General features: G+C 40.1%; 1 protein-coding gene across 1 annotated transcript; it reads left to right on the top strand.

Annotated features, from left to right (window-relative positions):
- Positions 1-482: 482 nt before the first annotated feature.
- On the top strand, positions 483-17,085 carry cwf19l2 (CWF19 like cell cycle control factor 2; the record flags this gene model as incomplete). The annotated part of the gene is made up of 19 exons (XM_083887352.1): positions 483-575; positions 1,852-1,962; positions 2,835-2,951; positions 3,186-3,302; positions 3,493-3,612; positions 4,069-4,162; positions 4,738-4,853; positions 4,988-5,567; positions 5,811-6,036; positions 7,206-7,308; positions 9,061-9,162; positions 11,319-11,447; positions 11,885-12,022; positions 15,452-15,664; positions 15,927-16,043; positions 16,152-16,307; positions 16,413-16,493; positions 16,640-16,741; positions 16,900-17,085. The coding sequence occupies 19 exons, from the start codon at positions 483-485 to the stop codon at positions 17,038-17,040; spliced, it is 2,856 nt and encodes a 951-aa protein (XP_083743478.1). The 3' UTR covers positions 17,041-17,085.
- Positions 17,086-22,223: the final 5,138 nt, after the last annotated feature.

Here is a 22,223-nt window from a genome sequence, read left to right as displayed (position 1 = left end):
TCAGTATTTAATTGGGAAAATGACTCAACATTTCAAGGTAATGGACCATATATTTGGTTCTAATTTTCTTATTAGAGAATGATATATTGGGCTTCCTAAGCAGTGGTCAGGTTTTGGATGATTTATCCAGGTTGGTGTGGTAGTGGTGTGAACATACAGTACTGCTTTGGGCAGGTGTAAAGTAAGAATTATTTCAGAAATATAAATATATTGTAATTATTCCCCTTTCCCCCACCAATTGATAAAATGCAGAATGAGCTAACACTGCTCTGCCTAAGTTACTACTTTATCACAGTTCCATGTTCTCCTCGTTCCTTCATCCTTCTGGGTTCTTCCTCTCATCTCATCAGTCTCATCTTCAATGCAGTTCCAAGTTTTTGTGTTCTTTTTTTTTTTTTACTGGACTACAAGAACCACAGATGTGCGGTTGACGTAAACTGCTGCGCTTTTGCGACACTTAGCAAAACATTTACGTCGGCGTCATGGCTACGTACGGAGTGAATTTCGAAAGTTCCAGCGGCATCGACGAAAGAAAACACAATAAACGAGAGGCCCGACAAGATGTGCTGGACAAGGTACGAACTGTCATGTGTGAAAACAACAGCAGCGTCCGTAAATCTAGGTTTGGTGTTGATAATGGCGTCAGCGATGAGTTTAGGGACCAGATCAAAGCTAGCATGCTAGGTTGGCTAGCAGGTAACGCAGGCTGAAGAGAAGGAGGATATTGCTTATTGTTCATGCGTTTGTCCTTATTTGTGTTAATAAGTTGGCGTGTGTGTTTATCCCCGCGTGTCTCGTGAAGCTTGACATACGTGTGAGTCTTCACATTGGCGTGATAATGAGGACAAGCGGAGGCAGTGAGTTAGGGGATAAACACTTCTGACTGAGGCCGATAAGAGACCTGCTGGAGCTGGTATTTATGTCGTTTTTATGTTATAGTCGCAGCTGTCCACAGTGTCCAGTGTAAACATAAGGACATGGCTCGTTGGAATCATTCGCTGTATGCTCACACAATTTTCCACCAGTGCTTTATCCCTTTTGCTGTGCAGCTTTGTTTACACTTCAATCAAACACACAGACTTACTCGGGGCAGACGCTGTCGTCTTGTGATGAGCAATAAAGTTTGTGAAGACGTTATCATCACGGCTCACCTGTGCTTTAAGAGTGCAGCAGGATCTGATTTTATCCTGTGTTTGAACAGTCATTGGCTCAAAATGATTATAAAGTCACAGTCTTTGTATGTCGAGAGATAATTGTAATGCTGAAAAGCATTTTGATGCTTAAATATTTGGAAATCATAACAGCTATGGGTACAATGCTTGTCATCACTCATTGTAAATGTTTTAATCTGAATATATCTGAAAGGAATCAATATTTTCTGTTTCCATTATGAGTATGTTCTTCTTTCGATTGCATATTAAAATACCAAAAAAAGGCCTTCAAATACAATATACTACATACTACATACTTCATAATACAGTAATAAGTATGGTACTATGCTCGTTTTTTACTCGTTAACACCCACTCTTTATCTCTCCGTTCTGCTTTACCTTTAATAGCTTTTGTGCTAGTCGTTTTGGTCTGTTCGTCTCAGTCGGTGGACTGTGTCTGAGATGAAGTTGAACTTGAAATTGAATCTGTCTCTGAGGTGACATTGAATTTGTCATGATGTATCCTTTAGTGACAACACATTGAAAAAAAACAAGAGCTAAAATCTCAATTTCACAATAGCTCAGAATCTGTCCAGCTTGACACTATATTAAAATGATAGTAGATGCTATGTGTTCTTTGAATCGTTACACTTCTGCATACTATTTGAATTATGTCTCTTTTATCCCTCCTGTCACCAAGGCCAAGCAGCGGTATGAGAGAGAAGAGAGGAAAAAAGAGCTGAAGAGGCAAAGAGGGGAGGACACTTGGATGCTCCCTGAGGTCAACGAGAGGCTACAACATATAGTAGAAGTAAGATTCCTTTTTTTTTTAACTTTAAGTTGTGGATACAGACAGTAAAATGTAGTATATATTAAAGGTGGCATCCACAATTCAAGTGCAGGCTGTATAATGAAAGACATGACTCACTGAATCGCTGATTTCACACACAGAGAGCTCTATCATTAAAATACAATGTAAATGACTACATTACTTAATCACTCTGACCAATAAAGAAGATGCCACCCCTCCATACACACACACACACACACACACACACACACACACACACACACACACACACACACACACACACACACACACACACACACACACACACACACACACTAATGTATCCATGTAGCATAATTACCTGAAGTAATTACAGAAAAAGAAGCTTCCCTCAGCTGGTGCCATTGTTGAAAAGCAACACTGACGTTCATCTGGGCTTTACTTTTCGTTGCCAAGTCTGGTGACCCATTCAAGAGATTTAAATGCTTGTTATTTTGATGGGATGCGAAATTAACGAGTCCTGTTCAAGAGTATTTTCAATGCGGACCACCATATTGTTTTGGTTTTTTTGCCCTCTGGGTCTTGTTGGAAGTGACATGATTGAAAGCTATGACTTGGGGAATGTGTTACCAGTGTACAGCATAATGCACTACGTTCCACACTGTCTCCAGTGATAGTAATATCTATTTGAATTATCATTTATTCACACATTCACATGTGCGATTATGTTTTTACATAAAAGTAATTATCCAGGGAAGAAACAAGACCTTGATAGATAAAATAAAACACAGGACATAATTGTTATTCCTGATTTTCCTTTTTACACCTCTATATCTTAATTACAAAAGATAATGCAATATATTCAAATGTAATTCATGGAATTCTACCTACAGGACGAGAAGGGCAAGAAGAAGAGGAAAGAGAAGAAATCTAAAAAGAAAAAGGAGAAGAAGGCCAAGAAGGAGAAGAAGACAATGGAGGCAGAAGATGGCTCTAGTGACAGCTCAGAGGTAAACTGAGAGATACAAGTCACTTTTTTTTTGCATGGTGGTTGTAATTAATCATCCATGCCCTGTGAATGTTTAGTTTTAAAGCAATGGTGGCTTTTAAATGTCAGCTTTGATTCTAAAACCCTTTGTTTATTATATTCTCATCCTTTGTTTTGATATGATAATCTGATTTTCTCTCTCTCTCTCTCTCTCTCCCTCTCTCCCCCTCTATTTCTGTCTCTCTGTCTCTGTCAGGACTCTAGGGAGGAGTGGGTTGAGGTTCAGCCTCAGACAAAAGCTGCTAAACCATGGCAGGTTTCCAATGAGGCCAAGCCTTCAGAGAGCAACCTCAGCCCAGCCCAGACTGTTCAGGTAAAGCGTTTTTTCCAGTTCCTAGGACGCTGGATAATCCAAACAGTTTGAAGTCACCACACAGTTTTTCAGTCACCTGGAGCAATAGAAGTTTCAGAATGATAAGTGCTTGATTCTCTTTTCTGTATGTGTGTACTTGAATCAGTTTTTTTTATCTGTTGACTCTCAAATATTTGTCTCTGTTTAATAGAGAGATGAATGGATGACATTTGACTTCCTGGCTATGAAGACTACTTCCACAGCTGATAAGAGGGCAGAGAAAGAACGAAAGAAAGAAGAGGAGAGGGCAAAAGCTCAGGCCATTGAACAGGTTTCCATTTTTTTTTATTTTCAATGTTCAATTTGACTCTGACTCATTAAAGGGTGTAGGTTTGCGTATGGACATTTGGGGACATGTTCCCACCAATGTTTGTAGAAAGCCAGATGATCCCTACCAATAGTAGAGACAGGACAGTGTATATGGGTGCAATGCTGTGAGAGGAGACGAGAGCGAGGAAGGTGGTGGCAAATCTCATTACAGGCTGAGGCAGAGATAATTCCTGATTCATCTTTAAAATACCACTGCAAACTAACTGTAATGACGAAGATGAGCATATATGAGTGTTGTTATTGAAATGCCCCAGATGTCACAAGCGTTGGGCTTTTATGGCCAAAATCGTTCAGTCCTGTTCCCACTGCTAAAAGTTGCCTTTTGCATATTTACATTTTGCTGCCAATTTATTCCAGATATATTTAAATTATTTATTTGCGTGTGTGTTTCCCGCAGGCTGGTTTGCACAAATTGGAACTAAACCCATACTGGAAGAATGGAGGAACTGGTCTGCCCCCAGGGGAGAAGGCTAGTACTGCAGTAAACAAAGGTAGAGGTCAATGGGAATGACATTATCTAGCTGTGTTAAAAAATATAACATTATTATATAAAAGTGTCTCTAAATGTTATTTTACTTGTATCCATGCACACATAGAAATCCACTGTTGAAGATGCAGAGAAATGTGTCTCAACGGTTAAGGTGAAGTTATGCCAGTTATCAAAGGGGAAAAGACATGCAGTTCAAATGGGTTCTCCTGCTCATTTCAATCCAATCTCATCCCTGCTCCTCTCTCATTTACTGTCTTTTCCTCATCTTCAGATCTTGTTCCTCAGCCTTTTCTGTAGTAAAGAAGCTTTAACATGGAATTGCATTAATATTTTAGTCTCTAATGTCTTCATGTCCATGTTTTGATCCTCTTCCTTATCGTCTAGGTATCTTTCAATATTAAAATATTAGTAAAATGTGTCATTATAAGCAGTAAACCAGTGAAGTGGCTCTTAATTAACATGAATTTATATTATTAGTATTATTATATAGTTTTGAGTCATTTGCAAAGTACAAGTAACTCACCAAGTTTTTGAAATAGCTTTAATTTAACTCTGTTTCTCCTTCAATTATTGCAGGTCCTGTGGTTAATGATGGAGGCCTTGGCTGGTTGAGGAAGAGCTACCAGAGGATGAAGGAGCAGGCAGAGAGGCAGCAGCGTAGCCTCGATGATGTGGTGGCTGAGAGATATGGAGTGAGAACTGATGACACACTGGCACTGGCTCACATGTTGGCATGCTCAAATTATGCTGAATACTATTTAGGTTAAATTAATGAAGTTGTGTTCAAGTGTGTTAATGTTGTGTCTTTTTGTTTGTCGCTTCAAAGTCGATGCAAGAATTTCAGCAGAAACTTGATGAAGCCGAGGAAGCTGTGTATGGAAGTGGGAGAAGAAGAGGAGGAGGAGGAAGAGGAGAGGATGCTGGCCAGTCAAGAAGCACTTGGAGAAGAGGAGAAAATGAGGCCAGAGAGAGATGGAGGAAAAAAGAGGACGATGTGGAAGACGGAGGCCGGTGGAGAAGAAATGAAAGGGAAAGAGACGCGTCACCCCAAGATAGAGAGCGATACCCTGCAGGAAGACGACGGGAGGGAGCGAGGGAGAGGGAAGGATATAAAGGGAGGGGAGATGAGAGAGGTCAAGATGAAGACAGGTATAAAGAGAAGGACAGGGACAGACGTAGGGATAGAGATAGAGACAGGGAAAGGGAGGGTAGAGACGGGGAAAGGGATGAAAGAGACAGGGAAAGCGAGGGGAGGGATAGGACGAGGGACACAGAAGATAAGGAAATTAATAGAAAACGAGACAACCCCAGCATATCATCGTCGTCTTGGAGTCAGCGTTCCCTCTCTCTTGGTTCACTAAAAGGCCGCTTCTTGAAACCCTCAGACGATGATGACCGTGGTGAAGGTGGGTTGACATCGAGGCCTTTTCTGATCCACATCTGATCCATTGCAGAAGTCAACTACATTTTGCTTTGAATGGCTGTATTGAGTCACTTGTTCATGTGGGCTAAACCCATGTGCAGTTTTTATCTTTTAATCTTTGATAAAGGTCAAATAGTTTCTCATCTTCCTTTGTAAATATAGAAGTCTAACATACCAAGAGCCTTCAAACCCCTGACATGCTTAGCCTTTGTTTGTGCTTCACCAGAGCGTTGTCCTCCAGCTCGGCCCGCCTCAGGATTCTTAAAGCCCACATCTGATGATGAAGACTCAGGTCCACCTGACGCTGGTGCTGCAGCCTGGAAGAGGAGCAGCAAACCAGCCCGTGAATCTGAGCACTTTGAAAAACCTGATCAGGAGAAAGATCCTGGGAAATCTGTAAATGCTCCTCAAGATGGCCCACGTGGTGACGCAGCTGATGTGACGACACCAAGGTTTTAATTTATTTTAATAGTCCTGTTATGTTTTGGTGCATGTTACAAACTATTCACCGTGTGTTTCTACCCATTTTTACACAGCCTAGTACTGTATGTTTTGTATTTTAGTACAGCTCTGTTGCAGTGGGAGTTTTGGTAATTTGTAGCTAATGGGCAGGGAGTACAGCTCTCTATTTTTGAAACAAGTAATCATTGGATTATGTCATTATTTGTATATTTTCAGTTTCTACAACTTAATATCCAAGATATAACATTAACTTTATAATGTTTTTTCTCAGCCTTATCAGAGATGTTCTTACATAAATCCCCTCCATTAATCTTTGTCATTCTATTCACATAGTTACTTGATTACCTTGAATGGACCTTTAACAACTTTCAAGTGTCCTTATTTGTTTTTAAGTCCAAGGTAACCTCTACTTCATATGAGCTCTGGGTCTGTAACTTGTACATCATCTGTCATATTAAGGTCACCATCTTTCTCCAGCCCTGCTTTTATGTAATTGCTCGTCTTGGTCTCCTCATCATTCCTTTCCTACATGCTGATTTCGACCCTTGTTACCTGTAGATATGATCCAAAATATTCAAAACCATCAAAAAAGTGGCACATAAACTAAAATATAACATCGACATCTGACATGTTTTCATGGCAGTCCTACTTATAGCAGCTTTGTGGGCCAGATGTCGCAGTATCACTGCTTTGTACAGTCGTCTTAATTCTGTGCTTTGCCTCATTAGACTAAGTTGTTTGGGTAAACCAGCATGCGGAAACCCTGCAGCATGAAATGAGCCTGCAGTGTGGCAGCAGAATGAAATGAGGCTATGAGAAGTGTAATAGCCTAGAACGATGCGTTCCAAACTGCAGTTCACAATCGCACAGACAAAGCGATGATGACTTCTTTAGGGCATTAAGACTCCTATGAATCATCACACATAAACACTGTAAGAGCTCAGAAGAAAACAACAAAATATTTAAATTATATTAAAAATAGGTTTTCGGGATTACCAGAGGGTGAGGATGAGTTTTGGCTAAATGCATAAGAAAATAACTGGAAAGAAACCTAAAAAGGGGAGATTATATTATATGTCCAACTGGCCCAAATGTTAAAATGAGTAAATGTTTGATTTTGGTGTTGCACTGCCCTTCAAACACTCTTGTGTTCCCACAGAAGTGAGAGTGAAAGTGAGGAAGAGGAGGCTCCTTTGCTTTCAGAGGAAGAGATGAACAGACTGGCAAGCGAGATGCTTAAAGCAGAGCTCAGGGGCAAAACGGTGAGTAGGTTATCAATATGTCACTCTAAGTTTCTCCTACCTCTGATTGAATTTACTCTGCTGGTTAATCTGCTGATTAAATTACAAATTGAGACTGAAATAACATGGTACTTGCATATTTTGTCGCATGTTAAACTTGGCTAAAGAAACACTTTTATGTCGGAGATTCACAACGGTCAACTCATACTGCAACAACCTCTTCATGAGAATCAGTGTAGCACCCAGAAGTATTTAGTCCTAAAGTCAAATGTGATCACAACTTCAATCATAAAATCCAGTTGTGTACAAGCTTCAGATATATTTAGGAAATCTCAACTAAATGTTGTAGTGCATAAATGATACATCATAATTACTTTAAAGCTATTGACTCTAACCAAACAACTTTATTTTTTAATTCTAAAAAAACCTTAAAAAAGTCTTATTCACTATGGCATGTACAGGCAAATTCAGTCACTATTTATGAACTTCAGCTTTATGGGCGACTGATTCCTTCTTCCTCAACACATTTCTTCGTAGCCCTTGCATAGATTTAACTGACCATCAGGGGATCCGCTAATTTATCGTCTTTATTGATTTGTGCACTTAACTGCCCATGTGTCAAAAGGTTGACCGACAAGCACACACTTTCACTCACGCTTAGATACACACATTCACACCTTTAGTACTAAGTGGTATAATCCTGACAGTCAGCATCTCCCTACACGACAAAGCAATCAGACCTTGTATTCCCAAAACTCTTTTTGCATGTGTGTATATGTGATGTAGTGCCTGGTAAGTGCATTTAACGATCAGGCACTTTAATGCTCTGTACATAAAGGTATTGATATTTGCTAAAGCATACAGCTTAAGAGCTTCTCTGCGTGTATGTGTGTATCATTTTTCAGTTACACACTGTATATAACCTCAAAAAGCCTCTTTTAGCAGACAACTGTTGAATAACATTTTCTGGAAAAAAAGCAAATCTTTGACAATATTCAGCTTTATATACTCAACAAAAATATAAACGCACAATCTTGAAATGGTGAACAAAAATAGAATGTCATGACATTTTCTCAGATTCTTGATGCATTTGTTTATGGAATTATTTGTTTTGCTCAAACCCAGTAGTCCAGTGTCACTTGGCCACTCCTATTGACTACAATCTCAAATTGAGTTTTTCAACTCACGAGAGTCATGGAGCATGGCAGAGTGGTGGTCAATATGCGTGACCAGTTCACAGACACTCTTATGGTCTGGTCAATAAAAGGGCACACCAAAATGTGGACTTTTGTCACTTGTCAATATGCCACAGATGTCACAAATCATGAGGGAGTGTGAGATTGGCATGCTGAGTGCTGGGTTGAGCGTTACAGCCGTGGCAACACAACTGAATGACGCAGTATTCACCAGACATGTCACCGATCGAACATGTTCATGGATAGGCGTGTCCGATAGGTGTGACAACATCCCACAAGCCACGATCAACAACCTGGTAATGTCCATGCATCGCCGGTATACCACTCTGCGTGAGGCTAATGGTGGGGACGTTATTGAAGTTTGCGAACTTGGATCATTGACCCCCATTGTGTTCTTCCTGCCATTACTCCAGGGCTTTTGTTTTGAAATTGATCGTAATGCTCGCAAATAAAAGCCACATTATTGATAAAGTAGTACTGTTTTTTTTTGATAGTTATTCAATTTTTCTTTGTGGGTTTATTTGTATTTAATTGTTAATCACAAATGTATGTACGTGTGTGTATTTGTTTGTTTCAGGCCGTGGTTGAGAAACTAAAGTCACAGCTGGATGCAGCACGGAGAGCCAAAGAAAACCTAGCTGCCCAAAAGAAGAAACATGAAGCGGATAAATCAAACCAGGTCTGTAGGCTCTTTCTGTAAGTCTTTAAGTACATTAATTAGACAATGACTGTTTTAGTGTGAAGGAAGGTTGACACAATATTAGAGACCCTTTTTTTTAATGATAACAAAACTAATTTAACACTCAACTGCACCTCGAAGTAGAGTAATCAACATGACCACAAAGCTCCACTTCTCTCCTAAATATTTTTATTAAAAGCTTTACACACACACACGCACACACACACACACACACACACACACACACACACACACACACACACACACACACACACACACACACACACACACACACACACACACACACACACACACACACACAGAGAGAGAGACGGGTCAGTAAATGATGACAAGAATACACAAGAACACTCGCACATATTCTGGTACAGCATTAGACCACGTTAACCTAACCCTAATCTAAACTCAATTCCAACCCTAACCATATAATAAACCAAAAACTAAACCTAGTTTTACCCTTAAAAATACCCTTTTAAGTTGATAAGTTAGAGTAACATCCATCTCTCACATCACATAGTTTTACATCAACAGTTTTAAAGTAGTTTTTTTGTTTGTCTGGATAAAAACGGCTCTGTTTGGTGGTTTTAAAAGATTGTACTGGGGACAAATGTCTTTTCTGGATGACAACTCTCAGTGTGCCCTGTCGTGTATATGCGTATGTTTGAAAAACAACAGAGAGTGTGTGAATACCTTTCTCTGTGTAACATAGTCTTTCAACAAAGAGTCATATCTGTGCCCTGATACCTCGGCACACACATTTGCGCACAAGACACACACACACGCATGCACATTCCCTGATAAATGGATGGTGACGTGCTTCTGGAATAAGCAGACTCTCTCTACAGAGATTTATTAACAAGTGGGAAAGCTATGATATACAGGTTATTTATACAACCTGTATATATTATCATTTGTATGTTTGTCCAAATTCATCCCCGGTAAGGTTGTCCTGTCCAAATAAAGAGTCTAGGGTGAAATCCTCCATACAGTTGGAGAGGAAATGTTGTAATTTGTAGGTTTTAGTGCACTTATCAGCTGAGAGGTACTTTTGGCCCTCTTAAAGATGGAGTGTCATTAGAGTGCTCATTTGAGAATCTTCCAATCTGTCTTATCATGGAAGCCTTTTGACTTATCTTCACCATTCACTGGTTTGATTGACTTTTCACTTTGTGTGTGTCTGTGGAGCCTCAGATGGGTTTACTGTGCCAACTGGAGTGAAGAAACATTCTCCTGTCATATTTTTCTGACAGTCCATCTTGCTGTGTGTTTCTTTCCCTCTCACAGTCTGTCATTCTCTCTACTGCTTCCACCATGTCTGTCTACGTCCTGTCTTTTATAGGCAGACACTGGCTGTGGGGAAATTATTTTTACCAAATTGAATCTATATTCCAACAAAAATATTTAATTAAAATTGCTGCATAAAATGGTGGGATACAGTTTTCCGCTCCTCATAATAAGCATGCCCCTTTTGAGAAAGCACAGACCTGCGTTGAGCGCTATAGATGTGTGTGGATATTAAAGTTGTTAAAAAGAACCAAATAATTCTTCCAAATTAATTTTTGGTAACACTTTAGATTAAGGAACACATTCACCATTAACTAGGTGCTTACTAGCATACATACAAGTCGCATACTAGCCCTTTATTAGTAAATATTAAGCATGTATTTAACAACTCATGTAGGAGGTACTTGAAATAATTAAAATAATGTTTATCATTTAATTTTTTTATTTTCTATTTCTGTGTTTTTTCCAAAACATTTCATCTTTTAAACTGCAAATCTGGTTATTCTTAAATCTGATTGAGCCCTGTCTTTTAGTAGATATCTAAAAGCAGACTAATTCACAATCAACGATGCCGTCCATCCTGACAAGACGGTTGTTAGTGTGTAACAAGACTAATTAAAACAATGAGAATCCAGACCTTAATGGGGTTAGTGCCTTAGGGCTCTCTGTGATGGAGGCCAGTGACATTTGTTGAAGACGAAGGACTAAATCAGACATGAGTTTTGTTTTTAATTAGGTTTAATGCTTCAAAGACTAAAGAAATAATAGTTTAACCTTCTGGGAATTCATTGTTATCAGGCCTTTTGAAAAAAAACAAAAACAAAATAAAATGTGGCTGTATTTTCTGTTTCCAGGTACCAGGTCAGTCCACAGAAGACCAGGAGCTCCTGCTGTTTAGAACAGATCACTGCGGTCGTGCCTGGCCAGTCAAGGGCCCCTCTGGAGCACAAGAACCCCACGGAGGACGACGGAAAAAGAAAGCAGTAAGGATAGCGAGGGATGGGATGTGGTGTGTGAATGTAGCAGGAGAGCTTGCAGTCGACCTGGGATCGAGATGTTCTCAGAAAAAAAAGAAAAAGCCCAGGAAAATCAGCATGGAATCATGGAAACAATATATGTTAATATATAACCATTTGATCGAGGTATTGAGAAAGTAGATGAGAGGTTTGTTGTGTTCCTTGTTGTTGGGCATGTGTGTAATGATAGTAGAACCTTTATGTCCATGTCAGAGTTTAACCATTTTTAACATAAATGATAACGCACCTCTCGGTACAACACACTGGTTATTTTGAGTCTGTCTTCACTTTTTACTCATGATCAGTCTCTGTGTCTGTCACTTGATTATCAATGTGTTCTCCCCTTGTCTCACAACCACACCGCTTTCAGCAGACGTTAAGTGACTTTGTTACTTCTTTTTCAGATTGAAACCCATGCCGATGGCGAACGTGTGCGCTATTTTCAGGATGATGACAATGTTGGTCTGAAGGAGATGGTGAGGAGGGAGAAGATGAGCTCTGCTCAGGATCAGAATGCCCTCTACTCTCGCATGGCTTCCAAGGTAAGAAAAGGAAAACTATACCAGTTGGGCAGTGCCAAGAAAAAAAGTGTGACCACTAATAAAGATAGTGACCATAGAAAATGATCGCTTAAGATCACAAGGGTGACGTTTTTCACACTCTTAACAATTGAAGTTAAGCGTGTCTTCTGCTTTCTGTGTCTCCTATTGGGTTCGCCACAGAAGATCAACTGTCTACGTCTTTCCATATACCTTGTGTCCTCTTCTCTTACACTAACTGTCTTCATATCCTCCCTTACAATATCCATGACGATGAGGAAACAAATGTTAAACGTTCACCAGTAGGGTTTCATTTGTGCTCTTTAAAAGTCAAAAGAAACCAGCCTGCATTTATTTGCAAGACGTAAGATTTATTTTAATTGGAAATAAAAAAAGTTCTTTGTCCCCTCAACCTCTGACACCTCAGAGTAAGTACTCTAGATTGTGCCAGTTACCTCTGGCCAAAGGAAAAAGAAATGTGTTTGATGTGGAAACACTAGTTCCACTAGGTTGAAAATAATTAATCTGTGCAGGACAGAACTGTTTGTACCTGTGTTTGGCTGACACGCATATGGAGGAAGAAGTTGGCTTGCATCTCTGGCTTTTGTCAAGTTGTTGCAGTTCCTCATGCCTAATTTGGATCGTGTATCCAGGCCACAATTTAAGAAACGGAGAGAGACAATCCGTGTAGTGGAAGCGGAAGTCAAAAATAAAGGCGTCCAAGACACTCTGATGTGGTAACATGGAAAATCCTTAATTAATTTGATAGTCTTCATCAGGGCACACGTTTTTCTTTGTAATTAAAACATTAACATTCTTTAGTATGAAAGCAGGGTGCTAAAAAATACAATCTATCATAAGAGAAGTAAGATGGAATAACAAGAGAGAAAGTAGATCAATAATGGGTAACGTTATAAAACAAAAGAAAGTTAATTAAATAAAAAGTTTGCTTTGGAAAAAAAGAAAGTTCTTTGCTGCCCTCAGAACATCTTGCGATGGTTAAACGGCCAGAACCAGAGCACCTTCTCATAGGGTAAATATGAAGGCCAGAGAACATAAAACAACTTATGGACCATAAAATTTCCCCTGAAACTAACAGGTTTGATGGTTCAGAATAAGTGAACTCATGCCAGGAGACATCACAGCGAATTAATTCTGCTGTAACTGAATGCTTATTAACAAGAACAGCATTCAAAAGCGGTCGTACCTGCACCAAGTCCTGCACAGGACATTTTCACACCACATTAATAACGGTCCCTGGTATTTTTTCTAGTCATTATAATATATATATTTGTTTCTAACACTCACTCATAAACATATATGCATATGAACACAGACACACACACGCATTCTGCACCAACAAAGAGTGACACTAAAAATACATCTACAGTTACCATGGCAGGGCGTCTATAAATACCACGTCTAATCACAGCTATAGATTTATGATCTGCAAGAGAGTGAAAGAAAGAGGGAACTGTATTTTTGCCTCAGCTTCATCTTCTCATTCCTGCATCACGCTACACTTCGACATTTTCTTTAATAGTTTTATTTAATCTGAACATCTCTAACCCTCCATCGTTATTTTAAATGTAAAAATGTAACGAGTGAAAGAATGGAAATTATACATTTGACAATTCTTGGTTTTATAATAAAACGAGTTGTCTGCTTCGGCTTCGTTTTGATCGTCTCTCAGCGACAGACTGTTGACCAGACGACCATAACATTTAGCTTGAAAAATATTAAGCAGATCGTTATGATTCATATTCCTCACAAGATGGCACGACACAAGCCCTCGCTCACTAGCCAGCATGTAGCCAAGTGTATTAATAATCTCTGAGGGAAATCCATTTCCTCATTTTCATTTTAATGACAGCAGCTCAAGTCTTGTTCTTTCGAATTATTTCGAAAAACCTTTCATCTCTAATAATTTTGGGTGCTGGGGTTGTAAATATATCCATCTATGTGTATATATGTATATCTATGTGTATATATATGTGTGTGTGTGTGTGTGTGTGTGTGTGTGTGTGTGTGTGTGTGTGTGTGTGTGTGTGTGTGTGTATGTAAATATATATATACGTATATATGTGTGTATAGTATGTGTGTATATATATATGTATGTATGCATGTATGTATGTACATATGTATATTATGTATATGTATACATATATATATATATTCATATATATGTATATATGTGTATATATATATATATATGTATATGTATGTATTCTGACCACAAGATGATATGCAGGACCCCCCCCCCTTTAAACCCTCTGTTTAGACAAAGAAAACTGTTGATGTTGTATATAATATCATTGTTAATACTCTATCAGCACATTCCTGCCACTACACAGCCCTGCTGGACACGCAGTACTCCAAACAAGGACTGTATTCATTTTCATTTTGTCTTCTCCATTCACTGACCATCTTCCACAGGCCTTTTCCCCTTCTTTCTATTTTTTGTTTTATATTCACAGCCACTGGTCGTCGAGATGCAATATTGAGTCGAACATGTCCAATTAATCATTCGCTGAGACTTGTGTGAAGGAAACATTGAGCAGTATAGATGAAAGCTGAGAACCTGGATGTTGATTTATTGTTACAATGAACGTTGTATGTGTGTAATGTACTCAGTGTACCTAATTAGTATGATGCAAATACGGGAGTACATGTGATGGCATGTGTGGGCTTTGAAAAATAAGTGTCTGCCCATGGACACCTGTGTGCGACGCGCACATGCTACACACATATTCCCTCCCACACTGTCGCTAAACTAATCCAATTTTCACTCTCACTCACACACACTTTCTTATACACACACACACACACACACACACACACACACACACACACACACACACACACACACACACTTCAGCCATGCTTGCCTCTCGCTCTCTGACATGCACACAGATTCCAACCTGTTGCCCGGTCGCCATGGTGACGAGCGTCAGACGTAGAAACACCAGAGTCAATACTCTGTCCTGCTTCACATTGTTAACACATGGAGACCAACCTGCATACAGCGCAGTGCAGGCATTTTACACACACACATGAAGAGACACAGACGGTATTATTGCGTCAGCACCTACATGAACCAATCGGTGGGTTTCACAGCCTTCGTTAAATAACAGTTCACAGCGTCTCTCTATTGTAGTTTTTTAAGGGATTCAAAATTGCACTTGCTTCTAGTTTTCACCATTAAATCTAAAAGTATTAATCGTTTTCTCAATTAGCTTGAATGCCCCACAAATGACTCACTTTGTGGACAAATAAAGCACCAAACGCCTGTCAAACTTTGCTCACCGTCTCTCTTCTCCTTCTCTTCTTCCCTACACCTACGTCTCTGCTCGCACGTTTCCTCACCAATCCGTCTGGCGTGCCCCCGCGGTCTCATCCCCGCCACTCGTGCTCCTCCACTCGACTCTCCAGATGATGGGGAAGACAGACGGCGACAACTACACGCTGGATGACATGTTTGTGTCAAGTGCAGCGCAGCGGGAGGGTGAGGGGATGGAGGAGGAGAGGATGAGGAACAGAGCCATCGGAGAGAGTAGGAGGCTGGCTTCCTCTCTGGAGAAATGTCATTACTGCTTCACCAGTCAAGAGCTTCAGAAGCACCTCATAGTGGCAATAGGGAGCAAGGTAAGGCATCGGGGTTGTGGTCTGAAGGAAGCTTCATTCAGCACTTATCCGATTCATTATTTCCCACAGCTTTTAGCCTTTTCTGAACAACGTTCTAACTCCCAAATGGATTCTGTTCAAAATCATTTCTGAAGCCGTTTTTTTAACTCAAAATATGATTCAAATAGTCAGTTTTTGTGAAAAATGTAAAGAATTCAGCTGCAAAAAGTTGATGTCCAATGTCTGTGATGTGTACAGCTTGTATTTGTGATCTTGTGTCCAGGCGTACCTGAGCCTTCCTGCAGGAGTGTCAATGACAGAGGGACACTGTCTCATCTGTCCTCTCCAGCATCACTGCTCTGCCACCGGATTGGATGAGGATGTGTGGTCAGAAATGCAGGTCAGCCACTCGTCTTGTGACAACGACTCCGACTCCAGAACCAAATTCAGATTTTAATTTTCAGTATTTACACTTAACAATTAAATGTCACTCTCCTGCTGTCTTCAGCTGTTCCGGCGTACTTTGGTCCGTATGTTTGAGTCCCAGGAGCTGGACTGTGTGTTCATGGAAACGCACATGAACCCACGCAGAAGACAACACATGGTCCTTGAGTGTGTCCCACTGCCCCGGGAGTTGGGTGATATGGCTCCTATATACTTTAAGGTCTGTATCTGTTGCGTCTCTCCACTGTAAAGAGGCACATGTTGCAGGGACGAGTTAAATATCATGTCAAGTGTAGTCCTACAGCTGTTTCCTGTGTGTCTCCAGAAAGCTATTATGGAGTGCGATGAGGAATGGGCCATGAACAAGAAGGTTGTTGACCTCTCTACGAAAGACGTCCGACATGCTGTATGTTATTGTCTCATGCAATCCCTCATTCCTTCAATCATATTTCCTATTCCTTGCCTTCTGTTATTTATTTTACTGTCTCTGTATTTGTTTGATACATATGTCATTTTATTATTTCCACCCTCTCTCTTCTGTTGCTTTGCTAGGTTCCTCGCGGTCTGCCCTACTTTGCTGTAGACTTTGGACTCCAGGGAGGGTTCGCTCATGTCATTGAAAATGAGCAAAAATTCCCCCATTACTTTGGCAAGGTCAGTGTGTGTATGAAGGCTTTTGTGCCTGATCCGTCATGTCGTAGAAATAGCTAGAAGTCGTTCAAAGAAGTTAATAAAACACACATTTCTGTTATAGCTATTTAATTCCAGCTCATTTCAGAGTAATATATATATTTTTTATCCTGCCTTCACAGGAAGTGGTTGGTGGCATGATGGACCTGGAGCCACGACGCTGGAGGAAGCTGATCAGAGAAAATTTTGACGACCAGAGGAAAAAGGTGTTGCAGTTTGCACAGTGGTGGAAACCGTTTGACTGTACCAAGACTGAAGGCTAACTGGACACATTCAAAGATGGCCAAGCATGTGCTTTATATGTAGGGGAGAGCCAGGTTGTCACTGTAACATTTAGTTCAATTTCGAAAGTTGTTATTATGAAGCCATTTTACGTAAATAAAAAAAAATCATTGTCTTTTTATGTATTATTTCTTATTTGTTTCTTTGTCCATGAAGACGAGCGAATGGTTTCTCGTCACAATGCTTTTACAGTGAAAAGCCTGTCTTATTCCTGCATCATGCATTAATGAAATACTTGCACATATTCACCATTAACTAGGTGCTCACTAACACAATAAGTAGCATACTAGCCCTAATGAGTAATCATTAAGCGCATATTAACACCTTATTCTACCTCTGTTATGACATGAATTAAGATTTTCCCCACATGTCAACAGGGTTTCCTTTCGGGATGCTTTTGCACATACTGTAGGTGAGAGAATATATTGTTGCCATACCCACTTTTTTCCCCTGCTTCTCTCACCTCCACTGCTCTCCAGTCTGTGGATTTAATTTTCACTCTTTAACCTCCCGATCCTTTGCAGCTGTCACATAATTTTTAGAGGTGGTTTCACACGTGTACACACCCGCACATGTCACAGAACCGCAGCCCTAACACCTGACCTGACGCGCATGCACTCCTCTCATGAGCAATCAGCTTCCTTGCCCTGGTGTGTGACCTCATCATTCCCCCCCCAGCTATGCTTTTGGATGTTTGATTAGCTCATCACTTCAGAGGCCCCACCTTGTGTCCAGGTTTCATCTCGGACGCCATGTGGTGCATGGGTTCAGCTGGTTAGTGCTGATTCTGTGTGAATCACAAAAGAGGCAGATTTCGATTAGGCTTTTATTGCACTGTTTGTTTATGTGGTCACACCGGGGGGAAAAGCTCTGGAGTGAATCACTCTTGCAAGGTCTGCCGTCAACAGTGAATGAATCAGTCCCTCTTAGAGCGAATGCTACAAAAGAGAGTATCTGTGCGACCCGTAGGAATAAATCCCACTGATGCAGTTGGTAGTAAACGTAAGATGATCTCTGTGATTGTCATGTGTGGTTCTGCCATTTTTCCCGAAGAGTAAAATGTTATTACCTTCTGGGTTATCATTAAAGTAATTAATAAACATAACTACATAAACTACAAATAATGTCTATACTACACCAAAATGTTGTTCTAACTTCAACATATTTGTAGAAAACCACATTTTATAACAGTGTTTCTCTTAACTTGATTCTTAGAACCCACAGAGTTTGAATTGAGTAATAACGTGTCAGTCAAATAAACTGCTAAACACTTAATTCAATAATATAAACAAGTCACTACCTGAAAGCAGCCCACTTAAGTGTGTGCACTTATTTTATAGGAGGGTGTTAAATAATAGATATTGAGTATGTTACAGGCTTTTTTCTTTAGGTCCTATTCACACTATAATCGTGTGTTTCTTGAAGCTCATTTCATGTTAATTTTTAGTCAAACTAGTGTATTTGGACCTTTGAATAATTGCAACTTGGTAGCTAATATGCATATTTTATCAATTATGGAAAATGTATTAACTCAATTTCAGGACACATTGTCAGTAATGCACCCAGTGATCCTAATTATCATGAATTATGATGACTCCATCATCTCTTTGCTAACACCTGTAAACATCAAACCATGGTCACCAGGATGTCTGCTGCTGGTCAATCGGTGTGCGTTGTTTGCCAATTCCAGTCCTAATTCAGTTTGTCAGCCACCTTTATTGTCCACCACTTAAAAAAAACATCCTGTAATCACAGTGTAATCTTCTGTAAGGTCACATCATGATGATATGATTTCCAGCAAATTTGACTGTATCTTTAACGATGCTTTCAGGTTAAACACGCAACATGCAATTTACTGCTCTTGTTTTTAAGGAACGATCCTTTGGGAATGTGCAGTGGGTTATTTATATTGTGCAAGTGACACAGGAGGCCCAGGTTCATGGTTAATAGCAGCAGAGAAGCGTGGAGTGATATATGGTTATGGCCAATTAGATTGGCTGGCGGCAGATTTATGACTGAGGCTGCTACACACACACTAGTGTTATGTTGCATCCTCTCTCACCGTGCTGTTTCATCCCCTGTAGCTTTGTTTGATTCATTCACACACTCAGGTTCTCTACTGTTTCTAACTTGGAAACACATTCTCTTATATACTTCACAGACATGCTGCAGCAGCAGGGGATATCTATTTTTCACAAAGATAAAATTATACATTAATCAAGTACACGGTGACTATATTGCCCAGCAATTGTGTGTGTGTGCAGGAGTTGCGGCCACAGCGATGAATATACAACTGCTGAATTTTTCCTCATGAGTGTCTGCTTATCTCTTAGGCTCCCGTAGTTGACTCGCCGGTGTGTGTCACGGTACTCAACCACTTCGATTTATCTCGCTACATTCCACAAATACACATATTTCAGGTTTTGATGGCATCACCTCTGCTCAGTGTGGATGTGGTTTTGTGGAGTTTTTTGTTGTTGTCTATATATGGGTTTGTCCCTTTTTTCCAGCTTTTATTTTGTTTATTGGAAATCTCTGTATCCCTGTGCATGATCCAGCCTTTTAGACTGCTCATAAATATCAGGGCTGTACCTGAAATTACACTCTAAATCTGTCAGAAAAACATGCTAGTTATTTCCTCTCAGATGTCTTAAAACTTACTCTAGAATCTTCTTCATCTTGGCTGTACATGCAATAATACCTACCAACCTACCTAACCACCTACCCCTACCTATCTATATATCTACCTACCTGCCATAACTTTCTATATTTACCTACCTACCCCTATCTTACCGCCCCCTAAGGATCTTATCTACCCCTACCTATCTATATATCTATCTACCCCTACCTACCTACCTACCTACCTACCCCAACTATCTTACCTACCCCTACCTATCTATATATTTATATTGACCTACCTACCCCTAACTATCTTACCTACCCCTACCGATCTATAATCTACCTACCTACCCCAACTATCTCACCTACCCCTACCTATCTATATCTACCTGCCTGCCTACCTATCCCTAACTATCTTACTTACACCTACCTATCTATATATCTATATCTACCTACCTACCCACCCCTAACCATCTATATATCTATATTTCCCCCTAACAATCTTACTTACCCCTACCGATCTACCTACCTCTAACTATCTTAGCTATCCCTAACTACCTACCCCAACTATCTCACCTACCTACCTACCTACCTACCTCAACTATCTTACCTACACCTACCTATCTATATCTATCTACCTACCCACCCCTATCTTTATATCTATACCTACCCCTAACTATCTTACCTACCTCTACCGATCTATATATCTACCTACCTACCCCAACTATATCACATACCCCTACCTATTTATATATCCCTACCTACCTTCTTTTCTACCTACCTACTCCTAACTATCTTACCTACCCCTACCTATCTATATATCTATATCTACCTACCTACCTCTAACTATCTATATATCTTTACCTACCCACCTCTAACTATCTCACCTACCCCTACCTATCTAGATATCTGTACCTACATATCTATCTATAGATAAGTTGCCAGATGAGCAAAATCTCTAGCGTGCTGTTATGTAATTCACTGGTTTTCTATGTGTGTACGTCGGTGGGGAGTGACCAGTTTACAAAAAACGTACATGAACTACATATTTGAGTCCAAAAAGACTATAGCTAACTGTAAGTCAGACAGCTTCCCTCTGTGTAAAGGTCCCATCAGTTCATTTCATTTTACACCATATCACTAAGATGTTGTGTGATGCACCTGGGGATATACTTTACGATCTACTCTAATTTCCTGATAGCAGCCTGCCAGCTCCAGGCACTCCCTCAGCTGTTGGCCTTATCTTCTATCTGCTGCAACAGTATTCATTCCAATGTAGTGTTGGTTTTATTAAATGCCCACATTATTACTGATGGATAGCAGACAGATTGCTAAGCGCAAGCAGCCAGATAAGGGAATAAGAGATGGAGACTTCAATGTGTTTTAGTGTGTGTGTGTGTGTGTATGAATGTGTGTTAGCACAGGCTATGTGGGAGAGAAAGAGAGAGTGTGTGGGGTGTGTTTGAGTGAGCGAAGGAGGACAACTCTGGGCAGTGTACTGTATTGGGGTCAGGCTGCTCCACAAAGTCAAATGAATTAGTAGGCACCTCCAGGAAATTGCATGTGCATGTGTGCACGTTCCGCACTCTTTGAATGATGCATCTTGTCCCTTTGGGGGCTTTAATGAACAGACATGCTCTGCCAATTGAGGTCAAGGTCATATCTGTGATTACTAGTGCCAGACACCATGTAGCATCATCCTGCTCTGTGATGGGAGGCAACAAGCATGTACCACTGTTGTACTACTGCTGCTGCTGCCAGTTCCATTAGCTGCCTGTGATATTTGTCCTTGTAAACCAGTGTTGAACACACTTGGCACATTGCCGCAACTTTGGCTTATTTGCCATGACGGTGACTGTCAGATGTTGCCTGGTTCACAGTTATTAAAACATCTGTGAGGTTCCCTTTTTTCTTAGCATCTGCTTTTGCAGTTACTCATCAGATATGACTTTACTAATTCCAAGTTGAAATGGGCTACTAACCTATGTTTCCAAAACGATTTCCAGGTGTTTTTTATTTTTTGGGGGGGGGGGGGGGGGGGGGATAAAAAAATCAGAAATATCTGTGTTCTCAGATTAATTTACTCTGACACAGAAACACATATCTTGATTCAGACAATTCTGGGATAATCCCACGTTTGACCTTTTTATTTAGACCATGATTTTACATACATACCCTGTATTTGTGAAGATATACTCCATTTATTTTGTCATTTTGTCTCATATGGTATAATATTATTATTATAATATAATAATAAGTATGTACCAGTCGGATGCACACTTAGAGAAGCATTTACATTATATTTGCTGGAAGATCTATCTATCTATCTATCTATCTATCTATCTATCTATCTATCTATCTATCTATCTATCTATCTATCTATCTATCTATCTATCTATCTAACAAACATTTTCAATCGAGCAGCACAGCGCGCCGTTGCGCACATGTACGCGCGCGCTCGGCACACTTTTGCTCAGCTCCCATCACCGGTTGGCTCTGTGCGCTCTCTCTCTCTCTCTCTTTGCCTCTCTCTCTCTGCCTCTCT

This window comes from Microchirus variegatus (genome assembly GCF_963457635.1).
Source record: "Microchirus variegatus genome assembly, chromosome: 3".
Classification (NCBI taxonomy): domain Eukaryota; kingdom Metazoa; phylum Chordata; class Actinopteri; order Pleuronectiformes; family Soleidae; genus Microchirus; species Microchirus variegatus.
This window is presented reverse-complemented; position numbering and strand designations above follow the sequence as displayed.